Here is a 19007-nt window from a genome sequence, read left to right as displayed (position 1 = left end):
ACTGAGGCAGATAACAAAATAATCTGATGTTTGTTTCCTACTCCTGAAGGATCATGCTTTGCAATAACTCAGGTGGAAACACTGATTACTGGTACAAATTGTTCCAAGATTAACTCGTCTTGGGTAAAATAATGCATTGAAGGGAAATGAGCGACCCACCAAGAACACACCCAAAGCCTTGGAGATCCTGGGTGTGGCCCAATCGCAAGAAAACGCAGGAGCCAGAACAGAGGAATTAGGACTGCAGCTTCCCAGCCTGCCTCCCGCCACATTTTGATTTCGACTTTTCCCGCTTTTTACAGATCTGTATTCTGTGTTTGTCCCTAGGGACTTCTTCATGCATGGTCACCACTTACTGCCAATTCCTGTCACCAGAACCCATTATAAACAAAGAGTGGTATCTGGTCTTAGAGGATGGGATTTCAGGGTTGCAGTGGTTCTTCTATTCTTGTCAGAGTCCCTTGAGATTTTTTTTTTTTTTTTGAGATGGATTTTTTTTTTTTTTTTTTTTTTTGAGATGGAATCTTGCTCTGTCACCCAGCCTGGAGTGCAATGGCACAATCTGCTCACTGCAACCTCCCCTCCTGGGTTCAAGTGATTCTCCTGCCTTAGCCTCCTGAGTAGCTGGGATTACAGGCGCCTCCACCCCCCACCACGCTAAGCCAATTTTTGCATTTTTAGTTGAAACGGGGATTCACCATATTGGCCAGGCTGGTTTCGAACTCCTGATCTCAAATGATCCTCCTGCCTTGACCTCTTAAAGTGCTACAATTACAGGCATGAGCCTCTGCCCCTAGCCGTCCCTTCAGATCTTAAGTCTGAACTATAACATCCATGCCAGGCAGTAATTTAGTGTGCATTTTACATATCCAGCAATGGAGAGCTCACTCCCAGAGCTGCACCTTTGGGCAGCTCTGATTCTTCCTGGGCCCAGTGCCCCAGACCATGCATCTGTTGGTGCAGTTTTATTCTTTGGAGCTTTGAGATAAACCACGAGTTCAGATTTATCCATGAAAAGTGGTGGGATCGGCCAGGCACAGTGGCTCATGCCTATAATCCCAGCACTTTGGGAGGCCGAGGTGGGTGGATCACAAAGTCAAGAGATCGAGACCATGGTGAAACCCATCTCCACTAAAATATACAAAAATTACCTGGGCATGGTCGTGCGCACCTGTGGTCCCAGCTACTCGGGAGGCTGAGGCAGGAGAATTGCTTGAATCCGGGAGACGGAGGTTGCAGTGAACTGAGATCGTGCCACTGCACTCCAGCCTGGTGCCTGGCACCAGAGCAAGACTGTGTCTCAAAAAAAAAAAAAAGAAAAAAGAAAAGTGGTGGGATCTTAACAAATACCTTGTGAAACTACTTGATCAAATCCCTCTTTCCCATGTCCAAAGGCTCTGAATCTTCAGCCCTCCCAGTCACATACCCTCACATGCCAGGAGGCCGGATGGAGCGGTCATGGGTTCATTCACCAGCCTGGGGTGTGCATGTCACCATTTGTCTTCAGTATCGTGTCCTGAGCCTAACGCCTTTGCTCCTGGAGTCGGTGGGAGCATCCCTCCTGAACTCGAGGTGCTGCGTCCCACGGCACAGCCTGGACGGCGTAGTTGTGCCCGCCCTGTCACTGCCACCTCACCACATTGACTAGACACAAGACCCCCGCACTCTTCCCACCAGTACTGTGCCTCAGTCCCTTCTTCCTTGCTCTTCGAGCTCACGACCTTCCTTTCTGTCCTCAGTTTTTCGAATCCTTTTGTGGTTTAGTGCAATTCATTTCCCTTCAACAAAACCTCCTAAGCACTCCCTCTGTACTTACTGTACAGGTGGACGTGAAGACCTTTTGGGATCTGATTTTGTCATCAGATAGGATGTTCAGGTCACTGGGTATTTGGTATTACCATAAAAATGATTGATTGGAAGCATGACTTGAAAGGGGGTAGGGAGACTGAGGACCAGGGCGGTAGCTTGGGAGCCCCCCTTCCTGGTTACCCCTGCCCTACCACCACCTTCTGGGAGATACAACTGAACCTTTTTACATCAGTGAAAAATTGGCAGGCATTCTCTGTGCATTCCCCATTGCAACGAATTCAGCCCACACGTCAGTTCTCATTAGGAGGTCCATATTTTCTTGCCACTCTTGGGGAAGCTTGTCTTTGCTTTTTTAGGGAGCCCACAGTCCATCTAGAAGGAGTTGGTGTTAGCAATGGAAAACCTTAAAATCTTCAATTCTCTCTCATCATCTGATATTTATTCCTTGTCAGGTTTAGGCCATGTGATTAAAACATGTCTTTAGCACATTTACTTTTCAAGAGAGAGATTACAAATTTTACTTCTAAAGAGAGATCAGTTTGAGAGGTCAAGTAGATACCAGTAAAATTTATCTTCATCAGGGAAAAAAAATAGGAATAGAACTTTAAAATGAAAAATACTCTAATTTTAAAAAAATTTAAATGAACTTAAAATCATCTTTTTTAACATGCAAAAAGATGTGTTTCCATATCATCTCTCACTGCCAAGGCTAAAAGTGTAAGTCAGCCTGGGAGTTTGCTTAGGGGCTCCTCAGTGATCCTGGTTTTTCTGCGTCAGACACAGAATCTTGTGCCCAGGGGCTGAGTAAATAGAGATGAATTGAGCAAATGTCAATTTCAAATTGGAATCAGATGGCAAGAACTGCTTGTTCTTTTAGCTTTAAAAATGTGTACTCTTGGCCGGGCATGGTGGCTCACGCCTGTAATCCCAGCATTTGGGAGGCTGAGGCAGGTGAATCACTTGAGGTCAGGAGTTTGAGACCAGCCTGACCAACATGGTGAAACCCCATCTCCACTGAAAATACAAAAATTAGCCAGGCATGGTGGCACAGTGCCTGTAGTTCCAGCTACTAGGGAGGCTGAGGCAGGAGAATTGCATGAGCCCAGGAGGTGGAGATTGCAGTGAGCTGAGATCGTGCCACTGCACTCCAGGTGACAGCGTGAGACTCTGTCTCAAAAAAAAAAAAAAAAAAAATCTGTACTCTTTTTAACAGGAAGACTATAGTCCAAAGGATGACAGAAAATTTAACTGGAAATGTCACACGGGATGGCTCAGGCATGCAGTCCCAGCTACTTAGGAGGCAGGAGGATCACCTGAGGCCAGGAGTTTGAGACCAGCCTAAGCAACATAGCCAGACACCCTATCAGTAAAAAAAAAAAAAAAAAAAGGCAAAAATTAGCCAAGCATGGTGGTGTGGTGTGTGCCTATGGGCCCAGCTACTTGAAAGTCTGAGGCAGGAGGATCATTGAGCCTGGGCGGGCAAAGCTGCAGTGAGCTATTATTGCACCACTGCACTCCAGCCTGGGCAACACAGGGAGACCTCGTCTCTAAAAAAAAATTAATTGGAACTTAGTTGTTGATTGCAGTAATCTATTATTGGTGATCTAAAACCATGAGTTTTCTTCCCTCATTAGGAAGTCCTTATTTCCTTGCCACTCTTGGGGAAGTCTGTTTCCTAAATCCTCTATCCATTCTTCAGCTCCTCACATGTGGTTGTTGAACCCTGACTATGTGCAAAACTGGTGCTTCAGATTTTTTGTGGGGGGGGGCACTAAATATTTTAAATTTATATTTTAAGGTTCTGAAAACTGCTTTTAGGGCCCTTGTGTCTATTTTCCTTAAGAATAAGGTCCTAGTAATTTCTTGGCTGTATTGGATGAATACAGTCTTATGATGAATGAAAGTCACAGAACTGGAAATGTATCCAGGATTTTTAAAATATGGAGGAAAATGCTCCCCTTTCCTGAAGAATGTTTTTAAAAGCTAGCTGATAGAAAATGTGGCAGTGCTTAGCTACTACCAGATAAGAAGGATTTCTAACAATTTCCCATTTTTTCCCTCTTCCTTTAAATGTGGGCTCCCAGAACTGCAGCGATAACACAGCAGGTGACCATTGCGATGTGTGCGCTTCTGGCTACTATGGGAAGGTGACCGGCTCAGCAAATGACTGTGCTCTGTGTGCCTGTCCTCACAGCCCCCCTGCCAGGTGAGCCCCTACAGGTGCAGCCTGGCATGCTGGGCTGCCCAGAGCTGCTTCCAGTTTAGCCTCCTTTTCAAGGGTCCCTGTGTGGTCTGTGTTGATGAATGTTCTCCATAGGTTGCAAAAGGCTAATTTTAAGAAAAAGCATTCATTCTCAAAAGCATTGGAAGAGAATCTTTTCAAAAGCAAAGCATCTGTGTTGGTATTGGATGTTTGGATGGAACCAATTAAAGAAAGGACTTTTAGGTTTTGTTTTTTATGACTCATTTTAGCCCACAGCGTATGTATCCAATCTGCATGGAAATGAATTGTTATTATTTTTATTGATAATGATACAAAAGAACCCAATTACCATTTAAGGGAATGGGGTTAGAATTTATATAAGCCAGTGCCTAAGTGCTGAAATGTCACATGGTGATAAAATTGTGAATAGTTTCTACCTTGTACTCATGATGCTTATACAGAATTATCTGAATGCAAAAAGGAACCAGAGATTTTTAAAGTGAGAATTAGAATATCAAAGAATCTTCTTTGGTTCAAATGAAAATTGTAATTCATCAATAATATTTCATTATCACTTAGAATATTTGGCAAGGTATTGAACATATAAAGATCAAATGTTGACTTTTGGTATACTGAAAAGAAGTCTTCCTTTTAATATTTGTTTGAATCTTCTATTTTTTATTGCCTCCAAGTAAACAATGCCTGGTGAGTACCAAATGAGAGGCACTATGTACACTTCCCTTGCAAGCTATGAAGCATCCTAAAATTTGTTGTTATTTGTGCTTATCTTTTGTATTAAATCTATATATGTAAATTCTGACTCATCAATTCCATTTCTATAGTCTGTGCTATAGAAATACTTGCATGTGTGTGTGAAGATGATGTGTTTAGCATTGCTTGTACTCATGAGGAATAGGGGAAAATGGAAATAATCTACTTACAGGGAATTGATCATATACATTGTGTTACATTCCTGGAGTGAAATAGTGTACAAACATGGAGAAAAGAATAAGGCATATCTGTAGGCACAGAATTGGAGAAATGGCCAATTGAAGTATGCAATTGAATATGTAGTGTGATGCTATTCTGGAAAAAATTCACATTCCACGTGTCTATTCATACCCATCTATAGGTGGCTATATGTGCCCAGGGAAGTATTTGGAAGGACATTTTATCCTACTACTTGGCACATTTCTGTACTGTTTGAATATTTTACTTCTTCAGTCATACATCTCCGAAGTCCACATTAATAAATTAAAGTCTGTGCTGTCAGGAACAGATTGTGAGGATGTGAACATTCTGTGTGTGCTCTGAATCTGAGATGCCCTAACAAACACATGCTTTATTTTCTACATATTTTGTTTCCATTGAAGTCTGTCTCTTTATTATTTTAAGAAGGGAAAAAGGTCAGAAGTGGTGTGGCACTGGTAACTGATGCTGGAAACTTCACCTTGCTAACCAAAGGAACCAGACTTGGCTCTAACGCGTTTGGTTTTTGACTGTTATCTCCAGTAGTTTGTATGCACCCAGCTCAGCCTCTAGATGGTGCATTGGCAATTTGAAACGTGAAGGCACAGGGCAGAGGACGTTGAGAAAAAGGAATAAAACAAAAGCAGAAACCCATGAATAAGGAGATTAAATCCTAGTTGATGATTAAACTTTGAGAGGCTCTGCCATTTTGCTTCTGGTAGCCTACCACATAACTCCCTGCCTGCCTTTAGATCCATTGATTCTCAGTTCTGCCCCACTCCCTTGCCTTTGCTTCCCTGGCTTGCCGTCCTCATCTTTCATTACAGTCAATAAAGTTCTTTTCGTCAGCGTGTGTTCAGCCATCTTCCCCCTGCTGTTTTTCATGCTTGCTCATTGTTGTTTCAACTCTCCGACCACCTTATCACCTAGTAAACAAAGACCCTTTTTCCCTGGCACACTCTCTTGTTGGGTAGCTAATTAGTGATAATCCCTAAGGTCAGTCTTCTTCCACTTAACATTCACACGATTGTCCCTGGACAGGGTCTCATGAATGTCCTTTATACAAGATGTGCATGCACCTATTGATTACGTTTATTTTCCTTCTTTTTGCCCAGTAGATTGTAAGCTCTAAAAAGCTATGTGTAATCATGTAACTTTGAGACCAGTATGGTGTATCCTAAGAATAATGAATAAGTACCTTCAGCAAGATGGAAGTTCTATATCTGAAAACTCAAAAAGAAATTCTTTTCCTCCAGTTTTAGTCCCACTTGTGTCTTGGAAGGTGACCACAATTTCCGTTGTGACGCCTGTCTCCCGGGCTATGAAGGACAATTTTGTGAAAGGTACGCAGGTGAATTGTCATGTGGAAATCTTTGGGGTACTCTGTTCCTTTTATAAGGTATTGGGCATATTTACTGTAGTGATCTGGGAGTCATTATTAATTTGGATGTCCCTGATTGAAATAGGACCTCATTACTGTTCTGAAACAAGTTTTCCCAAGATGAATGGATCTGTGCTTTGCATTTCATTTGACGGAAATGGTTACTGTCTCGAGTTAGAAGCTGGTGTTGACCTTCCTGTCTGTACCTATGTCCCTTCCTTTCTGTAGGTGCTCCTTGGGCTATTATGGGAACCCTCAAACACCAGGTGGCAGTTGCCAGAAGTGTGATTGTAACCCTCACGGCTCTGTCCATGGTGACTGTGACCGCACATCTGGGCAGTGCGTCTGCAGGCTGGGGGCTTCGGGGCTCCGGTGCGAGGAGTGTGAACCGAGGCACATACTGGTGGAAACGGCTTGTGTTTGTGAGTATTTATCCTCTAAATGTGTAAAGATGGTTTTTCCTCCCAAATGTATCAGGAAAGACGTGGTGACGGCACACTACAGTGTCAGCAGGATACAGAACATCCTATTTTATTTTATATTTTATTTTCATTTTATTATTTTCTAAGATTGCTGTTGCATCTGCTGAACTGAACCTTTCATCAGTATTTTCTAGCTGAGGCCGGAGGTGCTGAAATACCAGTTTATTTCTCTGGCACTCAGAGCAGCACAGGGATTTCAACTTTCTCGTTTAGAGGCATTAATGTTTCCTTTAGTGGGGCCAGGAGTGACTCAGCACGGGAAAGGAAACAGCTTTTTGGGGTTCTCATTTGTGTTGCCCAAATTTCTTGATAGCTTCTGCTCTTGGCGATCACGGATTTTTTTTTTCTTATTTCTTTTCTTTTTCTTTCTTTCTTTCTTTTTTTTTTTTTTTTTTGAGACAGAGTCTTGCTCTGCTGACAGGCTGGAGTGCATGGAGTGCAGTGGCAAGATCTCAGCTCACTGCAATCTCTGCCTCCCAGGTTTAGGCAATTATCCTGTCTTAGCCTCCCAAGTAGCTGGGATTACAGGCACGTGCCACCATGCCCAGCTAATTTTTTTTATTTTTAGTAGAGACGAGGTTTCACCTTGTTGGCCAGGCTGGTGTTGAACTCCTCACCTCATGATCCACCCACCTCGGCTTCCCAAAGTGCTGGGATTACAGGCGTGAGCCATTGCGCCTGGCCTCTTTTTTTGTTTTGAGACTGAGTCTTGCTCCATCCCCCACGCTGGAGGGCAGTGATGAGATCTTGGCTCGCTGCAACCTCCACCTCCCAGATTCAAGTAATTCTTCTGCTTCAGCTTCCCAGGTAGCTGGGATCACAGGTACCCACCACCTCACCCGGCTCACTTTGGTATTTTTAGTAGACACAGGGTTTCACCAAGTTGACCAAACTGGTCTTGTACTCCTGACCTCAGGCGATCCGCCTGCCTTGGCCTCCCAATGTGCTGGGATTACAGGTGTGAGTCACCACACCGGGCCTACCATGGATTTTGTTAGTTTTGTTTTTCCAGTTATTTATTTTGCCAGCAAGTGCATGATAGTCACCTTGGGATGTCTTCTCAGGGGTCCATGGGGAAGAGAAGAAGGCATGTTAGGATCATGGCATTGAAGGCCTTTTTGCTTTTACTTTTGTGTTACGTATAGGCACAAACACTCCCACTATTCTCTCCAGTGTCCTTCACTTGGGAAAGATACATTTGCAAACTGTCTGAGGAGGTGACAGAACAGGCTGTGGAAGGAAATGCTGGGATTCAGTGAGTGGATAACGATGAGCCAGGCACCATAAAGATGGGGGCAGGAGAATGAAATAGGTGCCAGAGCTGGGCGCCACTCTCGGCCTCAGCTGTTTCTTTCTGTGTGACCTCAGGGAAGTTACTTATCTGACCTGAGTCTTGGCATCGTTGTTGAATGGGGGCTTAGCACTTCCTGCGGTGTGACCCACGGCACAGTTGGAGTGAGAATGAGATCAGATGTGCACATGGGTCTTGGAGTGTACTCTGACCACATATGTCATTTTCACAAAACAGCTTATGCAACCCTGTGGACAAAATGGGCAGACCACATTGCGTTAACTTTGACCCTCCTTTTTAAACATTTTTCGTATAGCCTGTGACGATGAGTGTACAGGTGTGCTGCTGAATGACTTGGATGAGATCGGTGGTGCCATTCTTTCTCTGAACCTCACTGGCATTGTCCCTGTCCCATATGGAATTTTGTCAAACCTGGAAAATACAACTAAATATCTCCAGGTAGGTGCTAGAAATGCAGAGATGGACAGACACTTACTTGTCTCATTCAGGGATATAGTGAGTGGGAATGGTGGGAGTCATTCTATGTGTCCTCCCTGACAGTGTGAGAGCCCAACTTTCATCGGACCCTGCGGGCAGGTTTCCAGCCTTTCCTTGACTATAACCAGTGACCAGCACTTGCTTGCTTATCTTGCATGCTAACTTGTTTCATGGTGGGACAGCTATCATTGGTCCCTAGAGAACTCCTTATAAATGCTGCCCTCTGTGGTCTTCTTTCTGCCTTTTGGGATAAGATCAAGTCCACTTGCTCTCCTGCAAGACAACTTTGGCTATTTAAAAACAGCTGCCCTATCATAAAAGCAGAAAACAAATCTGAACAGTATCTTCTTTAAAGTTGGCTCATGCTGAAGATGAACCATTTTCTTTAAGATATTATTCTTCTCTTCACTAGAGTTGCAGGGCACAAAAGTCTCTCCTCCCTGGAAAACTACATTAAATGTCTGTCAGTAAATCAGAATTTTATGTTTTCATCTACAGGGCCTGGGTCAAAACAGGACGAAAAGTTAAGAAATTAACTTAGTAGATAGCATCTTACTATAGCATTTTTATTTTATTTATTTTATTATTTTTTGAGACAAGGTCTCCCTCAGTCACCCAGGTTGGTGTGCAGTGGCACAGCAACGGCCCACTGCAGCCTTAATCTCCCGAGCTCAGGGGATCCTCCTGCCTTAACCTCCCGAGTAGCTGAGACTACAGGATGACCGGCTAGGTTTTTTACTTTTATTTTTGGTAGAGATGAGATGCCCATGCTGGTCTTGAACTCCTAAGCTCAAGCTATCCTCCCACCTTGAACTCCCACTTAGCTGGGATTACAGGCCTGAGGCACCGCACCTGACCCACTTTTAATTCTAATTTGAAATCAATGTGATTCTTAAGTTTTGCTTTATATATATGTTAGAATTTGACATAATCTATACAGTGTGCCAGGTAGCAATAAAAAGGGTGGCCATTCCTAAATGCCTTTTCTTAGATAAGAGCTTTCTTCAAACTTAACACTTCCTTAGGTGTGTGTGTGTGTTTATGTGTGCGTTGGGTTGGGGTTGGTTCTGTAAGCCCTCTTGATTTGCAGTGGTCTTTTCTCTATAATGGTAGTTAAGAAATATTAGGGACCTCTAAGAGATGTTTTTATGTTGTATTTTCCTCAAACAGCAAAAAGTGTTTTTGAAAAATGAGAGCTTTTACATCTATTAAAAAAAGAATATTTAAATTTTTTTCCAATCAGTCTGTACACAATCAATATGTTACCTGCAATCTGGGTCCCCGGGATATAACTCTTTTATATTTATCAAGTAAGACAAATGTTTGATTTAAATTTTAACTCATTTTGAATGATTTGCTCTAAATAAGCCACTTGTACATTTCCTTTAAATAATTTTTTGTGTTTATGTAGAATATTCATTGAGTTTTAAGGTTTAAATAAAATCTACAAGTAAAGAAATTAGAAGAATGTTGGCATAAATGATGCACTTTATTTTTAGTATTTATAAAGCTTTCTTTATTGAATTCTTTTGTAAGTTAGCCTAACAGGCGTTTTTTTCTTAGGTGTTGCAATTATAGTTAAATTTGTGTGATTCTGCTATTGAAATAAAGCCAGACTTTTATCTGAGAATTGCAGCAGTATCAGATTCTGCTTAACACACCAGATTTTAAATTTATATGTATATCAGAAATATAATACAAAGGATGGCAGTATAGAATCATGTCACTATAATTGAAACCTAGGTAAATATGATCCATTTTCGTTTTTTTAAATGACAGTTCCAAAGAAAGAAGAATTCCTTTCTGTGAACAAAAAAAGAAGTAACAAGTGCTTCTTAGTTAAGAATCAGAACATTTTACTTTGAAGCATTGTAATTTGTTTCCTCCATTCTTCCTAGGAATCTTTATTAAAAGAAAATATGCAAAAGGACCTGGGAAAAATTAAGCTTGAAGGTGTTGCAGAAGAAACAGATAAACTGCAAAAGAAGGTAAATTCTCCCCATAATGAGCCAGCCCTCCTCCAGGTCCCTCATATCAGCCCTCCTGAGCAATTGCCTTGGGGCTGTCTGGAAGGTTCTGATTAGATCACGCCAGTCTCTTTATCCCACGAGCTGTGCTCCAGGTACTCTCTCATCAAATTGGTTTTGACCCTGCCAGTTTCTGTGGTTTAGTGGGAAAAGGCTCCCAACTTAATATCTGTTATCATCTCTGTTGAGCACAGAGTCCGGCAGTCTCTTGGCTCTGACTTTCATTTTCTCCTTTGAAGCAAAGGGTGGGGATGAAAAGATTGCTGAGGTTTCTTCCTTCTAAATTCATTCAATAGCCAAGCATTCGGTGAGCACAGAAGCACTGACTGAACATCAGTAATGCTCTCCACATTACTGGCAGAGCAGGGAGGGCACAGACCTCATGATGTGGTTGGTGTCTGTGCAGACTTCAGGCTTCAGGCTGGGGTGGTTCTGATTTTAGGACCCTGAGTGGCAAGTGAGCTTGTTTTTATGTCATCAGGGAATTATTTATTCTGTTTAGCCTGTGCCAGAGGAATGACATTTAGTGACCTAAAAAAGAATCTCCTCCTCTGCAGGTGGTGAGGGAGGACTATTGTCAAATTTACTGCTTTTTCTTTTTCTTCTTTTTTTATTATACTTTAAGTTCTGGGGTACACGTGCAGAGCGTTTAGGTTTGTTACATAGGTATACACGTGCTATGGTGGTTTGCGGCATCCACATCACCCCATCATCTACCTTAGGTATTTCTCCTAATGCTATCCCGTCCCTAGCCCCCCTCCCTGGACAGGCCCTGGTGTGCAATGTTCCCCTCCCTGTGTCCATGTGTTCTCATTGTTCAGCTCCCACTTATGAGTGAGAACATGAGGTGTTTGGTTTCCTGTTCCTGTGCTAGTTTGCTGAGAATGATGGTTTCCAGCTTCATCCATGTCCCTGCAAAGGACTTGAACTCATCCTTTTTATGCCTGCATAGTATTCCATGGTGTATATGTGCCACATTTTCTTTATCCAGTTTATCATTGATGGGCATTTGGGTTGGTTCCAAGTCTTTGCCATTGTGAACAGTGCTGCAATAAACATACGTGTGCATATGTCTTTATAATAGAATGATTTATAATTCTTTGGGTGTATACCCAGTAATGGGATTGCTGGGCCAAATGGAATTTCTAATTTTAGATCCTTGAGGAATTGCCAAACTGACTATTTTTTTCATTTATGAATTTTGTGTGTGCACACACTCGCGAGCGTGTGTGTGTGTTGTGTGTACTGTGATGGTGTATCTATACATATGGATATTTAATCTCTATCAACATATACAAACATCACCCTAAAATGCATAGCAGCTGGGCACGGTGGCTCATGCCTGTAATCTTAGAACTTTGGGAGGCCGAGGCGGGTGGATCACCTGAGGTGAGTAGTTCGAGACCAGCCTGACCAACAAGGTGAAACCCTATCTCTACCAATAATACAAAAATTAGCCAGGCGCAGTGGCAGGTGCCTGTAGTCCCAGCTACTCTGGAGGCTGAGACAGGAGAATTGCTTGAACCCAGGAGGTGGAGGCTGCACTGAGCCGAGATCATGCCACTGTACTCCAGCCCGGGCGACAGAGCAAGACTCTGTCTCAAAAAAATAAAAAATAAAAAAAGGCATAGTTTGGCTCCTGTTAATTTAAAATTAATGATGTTTTAGAAAGAGTTTAAGGGTTTAAGTTTGGGCTTAAGTACCTCATCAAGCAAACATTTCATTGGAAGTGATAGGCTGATTAAAATAAATTCTCTCTATCCATTAAAGAAGATTCTCTTTGGTCTTGACTAGAAGATACTTTTAGACCCAATCTGAGTTACTTTACATTTTTGGAAATTATAAACAACCTTTCCTTTTACAAATAGTAAAAATCTCAGTAAAAATAACAGCTGAGGACAGCTAAATGTCAGCCTCTGGGCTGCTGACTTCACGGCCATGGTCTTCTTTCGTTCTTGTAACAGCCTCAGGAGGTAAGTATCACTGTTTCTCAGCTGTTACTGGCAGTGCTGTGGGTGTCTGGGCCTATCCACCGCCTGGCGGAATCAGGTCTGAAACCAGCTTGCCCGATTTCGTGTTCTTAACTCCTAGACACTAACATCTCATAGGCCATACAAATGAGTAAGGTTTAGTTTCTATATTCTATATACTTGGGTTTTAAAGTGAATTGAGGGCCTTCACAGTATAGGCACTAGAAGAACCTGTAGTTTAATGGCCAATTAGGCTGCTTGTTAAAACATACCCATCTTTTCTTACACTAAGTGAGTTGTAAATTATTTCATCAACTAGTTAGTGTATTTCTAACCCCAAAATACTAACCTCGGCTTGCGTGATAGTGCTCATCTTTACTCTATATTCTGGAATGTATGTTGTTGTTTATAAGCAGCAGCAATGGAATACTGAAGCTTGCATTTTATTTGAAGTCAAACTAATTACTTAAAGTCAAACTAACCTGAGACTTTATTTTTCCGCCAGCTCACTAGAGTGGTAGCAAATACCCAAAAGCTGAATAGGGCAACTGAGAGAATCTTCAAGGAGAGTCAAGACCTGGCCACAGCCATTGAGAGGCTGCAGATGAACATCAAAGGTAGTGTGGGCCGTGTCTAATTTGAAGTGTCTGTGCTTATCTAGTAAGAAGTCACCATTGCTTTATTAAACATATGAATAGATGTATATGTCTTGCATTGGGCTTTCTGGAACCAGAGGGACTTGGAATAGTTTGGGGTTCCTGAAGTGTGCAAGCTTTAGTCTTTCACTGAGAGTTTTAGCTTGAAAAAAATGCGTATTTCTCTTTATTTTATGCATTATGCCTAAAACTTAGATCCTAATTCTCAAGTCCTGTTACGGTAAAGTTGCTATGGTACCTCCCCCTTCATTTGCTCAGAATAGGAGCTGACAGGATTTGAGACTTCAGTTTGGTACCAAGTATATCCATCATATTTGAATAATTTAATCACTTCTCAGTTGGGTGTGCTCCGGCCTTTAGCATGCTAGTTTCAGTGTCTGGCTACCAGAAACATATGATCACTTTTCTCTTTGTAAGGGCTTAAAAAATACAGAATCCAATGCCAATTAGACTTTATAGGGCAAAAGGTAAAGAAATTATTAGAACAAATTATGTTTAATAAAAGAGTAGGGTCAAGCATTGGTGGTTTATTTACATTTTTGGAAATTATAAACAACCTTTCCTTTTACAAATAGTAAAAATCTCAGTAAAAATAACAGCTGAGGACAGCTATTATGTAGTAAATATTTCTTGAGAACATTTATTTTTCATGTGCAGATGTCTCTGCCAGGTACAAGAAAATGCTGAGGTTGACACGATGTCCCTGCCCTTAGGGAGTTTATTGGTACTTGGGAAGACTTTGAAATAGACCAGCAATCCCAAGTTCATGAGTGTTTTGTCAGGGGATGTGCAGAGTACATTGGGATATGCCAGGTGGCCTGGCTTGGCATGGAGGTCCAACTCAGCTTAGGTAAACAGCAGTCCTCAGCAGAGAAGGTTCTAAGTTTTTCACGTGGTACTAGCCACTTTTGAGAGGTTTATTAAATGATTGATGCATTTTCTCCATAGAAATTATTGAAAAGGCAACAACTTTAAATCAGACTTTGGATGAAGATTTCCTGCTACTTAATTCTACTCTTCAGAACATGCAACAGAATGCTACATCTTTGCTAGAAATCATGCAGATAAGAGACTTCACACAGTTGCATCAAAATGCCACCCTTGAACTCAAGTAAGTTCCTAATTACCATTCACAATGCAACCAAGTAGAGAGAGAAACTTGGATGCCATCTCCAAAGGAGAAGGAGGCATCGTGGAGGGAAAGTGCTCCCTGGGAATGCAATATTCTAAGAGAAGAGAAGGGGTCATGTGGTCAAGTAAATGAAGAGATGGGTACTGACCCCTCCAAATGTAGAAGGGTGTAATCTGTGCACTCAGTATAATCTATCTTTGTGCTATCATGCAATAGCTTCTGTTCTTTTCTGTGATTCTGGGACATTTCCACCTAGCACAAACAGCAGAGCCTCATGGTACTCTCTACTGCAGATCAAGTAGAAGGCAGTGAACTCTCATAGAAAAAAATGGTTGGTGGCCACCCATACCATGAACTCTAAGACAGGTCAACATTATGCCAGAATAATCGAGCTCAGTTACATGAAAAAGCACAGTTACGTTGAAAGCCATGATGTGAAGTGACACAGAGACCACAAAGCATTCTTACACGCAGTCACAAGGAGTTTGGAATTTCCTTTCCAGGTTTTTTCTTAGCATTTCCGCACAGTTAATTACTTGATATATTAGCACAAGCTGTCTTTCTGCCAGGCTGTGATGAATGTCTGAAGTGCTGTTATAAATAGTTACACAATACTTCATTAAAACTCTGTTCTTGATAGTGAGATATTGGAATTATGTTGTGATGGACTTCTTTTGCAAATGTTTTATATATTTTTCTAGGTTGAAATATTAAACATTTGTTTATGTATACTGTATATCTCTCTTCTTTTTCTGTATTTCAGATTATTATCAGGTAGATACTAAAAAGTAGAATTATTGGCTGGGCACGGTGGTTCACGCCTGCAATGCCAACACTTTGGGAGGCTGAGGCGGGCAGATCACCTGAGGTCAGGAGTTCAAAAGCAGCCTGGCCAACAAGGCGAAACCCCATCCCTACTAAAAATACAAAAATTAGCCAGGCATAGTGGTGGGTGTCTGTAAGCCAGCTACTCGGGAGAGGCTGAGGCAGGAGAATTGCTTGAACTTGGGAAGCGGAGGTTGCAGAGAACCGAGATCATGCCACCATACTTCAGCCTGGGCCACAGAGCAAGACTCCATCTCAATTTAAAAAAAAAAAAGAAAAGAAAAGAAGTGAAATTATTTAGTCAAAGAATTTGGATTTTGAGGATTCCTAACATGTGCTTCCAAATAATTTTTAAAAACATTTTTTAAAAACAACATGCACTGCCACCAGCAACACACCAGAGGGTTGAGTATGTCTTTTTCATCATAGAGCATAATTTTTGACGTTGTTGATTTGTTAGGTGAAAAGCAAAAGGAGGTGCTTACCATTGGATGCAGTTTGGAGAGAGGACCAGTAATCTAATTACTAGAATAATAGGGCCTGGAAGGGCTCTGAGAGAGCTGTAATCTATAGGCTGTGGGGGAATGAGAGGAGGGCGCCAGCGGCTATCTGTGGAGCCCCTCCTCTATGCCAGGAGAGTGTCAGCTTCTCACATTGTGTTCTGTGATCATCTCAGTCTTTCCAGGTAGGGGAGAATCCAGCTGGGGAAACTGAGGTCCAGCGAATATAAGTAACTTGCCCTATTTTAAGGATAATAAGAACCCTGATCGCAAATATGACAAAAGGAAGTAGCATTTGAGATGCGGTCCGTTAAAGATGGGTGGGTGGAATTTGGACAGTCGAAGACATCGAGGGCCTTTCTGGGGACAGGGAAATGAGATCTTAATCTAGCATAGGGGGTGAGCCGTGGAGTGAGGGAACACTAGAGCCAAAGAAGCCCAGCTGAAGTTTGCATCAAATTTGAGAGGCAATGGGCAGTGATGACAGAAGCTGAGTTTCGTATGTTAGTCCTGCAGCTCCGACTGCACAGAGGCTTCAGCTGTGCTCCTCTCAGGCGTCTCCATCCAGGGCTTTCCAGGATCTGCCCACCCTGGAGGTGACCCCCCTGGGCTGGCTCTGCTTCCTAAACTTCTTCAGCCCCACCCCCACCTCTGAGTTGGTGGGGAGCTTGTGAAGGTTGGAGATTCCCAGGCCCGCCCTGCAGATCCTAGGGACTCATTTTGTGGGGCTGTCCCTTCCCACCATTACCCTTCCAAGGTTCATTCACTCATTCATTCATTCATTCAGCAAAATGACCTGAACCCCAGTGGTAAGCATTGTTCCAGGAGTTGGGGACATGCAAGAGAACCATAGAGTCTTTTGCCCACTAGGAGCTCCTGGTCCATCTGGGGAAAGTTTATTTTCTGAATATGCATTTTAAATACAACATCTCTGTAAGAAAGTTTAAAAGAGAGGTAAAATTTTCATCTATAGGATGATGTTATTATCTACACTATAATCAGATGAAATGATATAGTCTTCAATGACTTAGATAAGATTAACCCCCTCCCAAAAAAACCCACTCAGCACTCTTCATTAGCTTCCTCTAGCTAAAATTGACAGAGGAAATGTGTTTCTCAAGCTATGTTCCTCTACAACACTAGTGTCCCATGAACTGCTAGGCAGACTGCATGAGCAAATATTATCCTTCCTAGGATCTGCAAGGTGGGCCTGGGACTCTCCATCCTTAACAAGCTCCCCCGCAACTCAGATGTGTAGGGGGCTGAGGAAGGTTAGGGAGTGGAGCCCAGCCCTAGGGTGCCGCCTCTAGGATGGGTGGGTCCTGGGACGCCCTGGTTGGAGAGGCCTGAGAGGAGGGGGAGAGGCAGGACCAGCCCCCACCCCCGCTTGTTCTTCGCAGTGCCTCCTGAGCCTCCCCTACTGGCGAGGGCGTCTAGGACCCCCTTCTCTGTCACTGCCATTCTGGTTTCACTTGGAATAAAGTTATTAATAAGATTGCTGATCTCTCTGATTTGTAGGTAAAAGTATTACTAAAGAGACCTTTTATTTTAAAAAGCAAGAGTTTAAAATGTATTCTCTGGCTTCCACTTTCTGGTTTTTCATAGATAATCTCTCTATATATGCCATTTCAAATTACATGGATTATTTTAGAAATTATCTGCTTTCTAATTATAATTCTTAGAAAATTGGTGGTTCATGCTGGAGCATGGCAGTCATACAGATTAGAAGTTTAGCACACAGACTGATGGCTTTTCATGCTGTGTCGGGGGTCTCCAGAAATACCACCACATTCAGAGTTTCAACAGGACCCCCAGGATTCAGCATATAACTATACTTATGGCTAAGATTTATTAAGGAGGTACAGCCAGGTTGGACAAAAGGACACAGCAGAGTCTGGAGGGATCCATGAAATCTCCCCATGTGGGGTCCCAGAGAGCACTCCTCCCCCAGCAAGAAAAATGCGGCAACGTGTGTGCAGCGTTTCTGCCCAGGGAGCCCTGTCGGAGATTCAGGATCTGGGGTTTTTATTGGAGCTGTACTGGTGGGCAACCTCTGCCTAGCACATAGCTAAACTCTAAGCTCCCAGAAGGAATACAGGTGTTCAGCATAAACCATGTTGCTTGCACAAACAGCCCAGCTAGTGAGCTACTCTCAGCAGTGAGGGATCAGTGGGAACATACCTGCCACACCAGTAGGCCTTTCGAAGGAGAGGAGACTCCAGCCTGCCACGTTGACTCTTTACTGCACATTTTGGATTAATGTTTGTAGCTGTTTTTCAAGTGTTTTCCATGCTGGTATCCCAGACCTATTAAAACATTTTCTTTCTTTCTTTCCATCCTTCTTTCTTTCTTTTTCTTTCTTTCTTTCTTTTTCTTTTTCTCTTTCTTTCCTTCCTTCCCTCCTTCCTTCCTTCCTTTTTCTCTTTCTTTTCTTCTTTTCTTTCTTTCTTCCTTTCCTTTCCTTTCTTTTCCTTTCTTCCCTCCCTCCCTCCCTCCTTCCCTTCCTCTCTTCCTCATTCCCTTCCTTCCTTCTTTCCTTTCTTGTTTTTCTGATGGAGTCTTGCTCTGTCACCCAGGTTGAGTGCAGTGGTGCGATCTCGGCTCACTGCAACCTCCGCCTCCTGGATTCAGGTGATTCTCCCACCTTAGCCTCCAGAGTAACTGGGATCACAGGCACCCGCCATCATGCCCGGCTAACTTTTGAATTTTTGTAGAGATGGAGTTTCACCATATTGGCCAGGCTGGCCTTGAACTCCCAACCTCAGGTGATCCACCACCTTGGCCTCCCAAAGTGCTGGATTACAGGAATGAACAACTGTGCCCAGCAAAGAGATTTCATTAAAGAAGCACGTTCCATGACACGTGTACTAAGGAGAGACAAGTTCTGTACTGCAGGTCTTCTCAAAGCTTTTAGTATGCTAATGCACATCAGCAGCCCATGGAGGATGTGGCTATACTTCTTTCACCCTGGAATATTTGTTCAGGTAATCTGCCTGGCATTTCATGGGACACTGGTGTTGTAGAGGAACGTAGTTGAGAAATACCAGTTGCCTCTGTTAATTTGCTAGAAGAAGCTAATGAAGAGTACCGAGTGGGGTTTTTTGTTGGTTAATCTTGTTCAAGTCATTGAGGACTATATCATTTCATGTGATTGTAGTTTAGATAGTAGAGTCATCTGTAGATGAAAATTTCGCCTCTATTTTGAACTTTCTTATTTTTCTTTTTGAGACAGGGCTCACTCTGTCTCCCAGGCTGGAGTGCAGT

General features: G+C 42.7%; 1 protein-coding gene across 1 annotated transcript in view; it reads left to right on the top strand.

The window, feature by feature from the left end:
- The window catches only part of LAMA1 (laminin subunit alpha 1), a 173416-nt gene that overhangs the window by 108882 nt on the left and 45527 nt on the right, over positions 1 to 19007 (top strand). Inside the window, exons 30-36 of the mRNA XM_032293344.1 lie at positions 3894 to 4015; positions 6238 to 6324; positions 6591 to 6784; positions 8452 to 8594; positions 10532 to 10621; positions 13136 to 13247; positions 14235 to 14397. Of these exons, the coding sequence (XP_032149235.1) occupies positions 3894 to 4015; positions 6238 to 6324; positions 6591 to 6784; positions 8452 to 8594; positions 10532 to 10621; positions 13136 to 13247; positions 14235 to 14397 (911 nt within the window). The remainder of the gene's footprint in view (positions 1 to 3893; positions 4016 to 6237; positions 6325 to 6590; positions 6785 to 8451; positions 8595 to 10531; positions 10622 to 13135; positions 13248 to 14234; positions 14398 to 19007) is intronic.

This window comes from Sapajus apella, unplaced genomic scaffold (assembly GCF_009761245.1).
Source record: "Sapajus apella isolate SASKATOON/1434 unplaced genomic scaffold, GSC_monkey_1.0 scaffold29, whole genome shotgun sequence".
NCBI lineage: Eukaryota > Metazoa > Chordata > Mammalia > Primates > Cebidae > Sapajus > Sapajus apella.
This window is presented reverse-complemented; position numbering and strand designations above follow the sequence as displayed.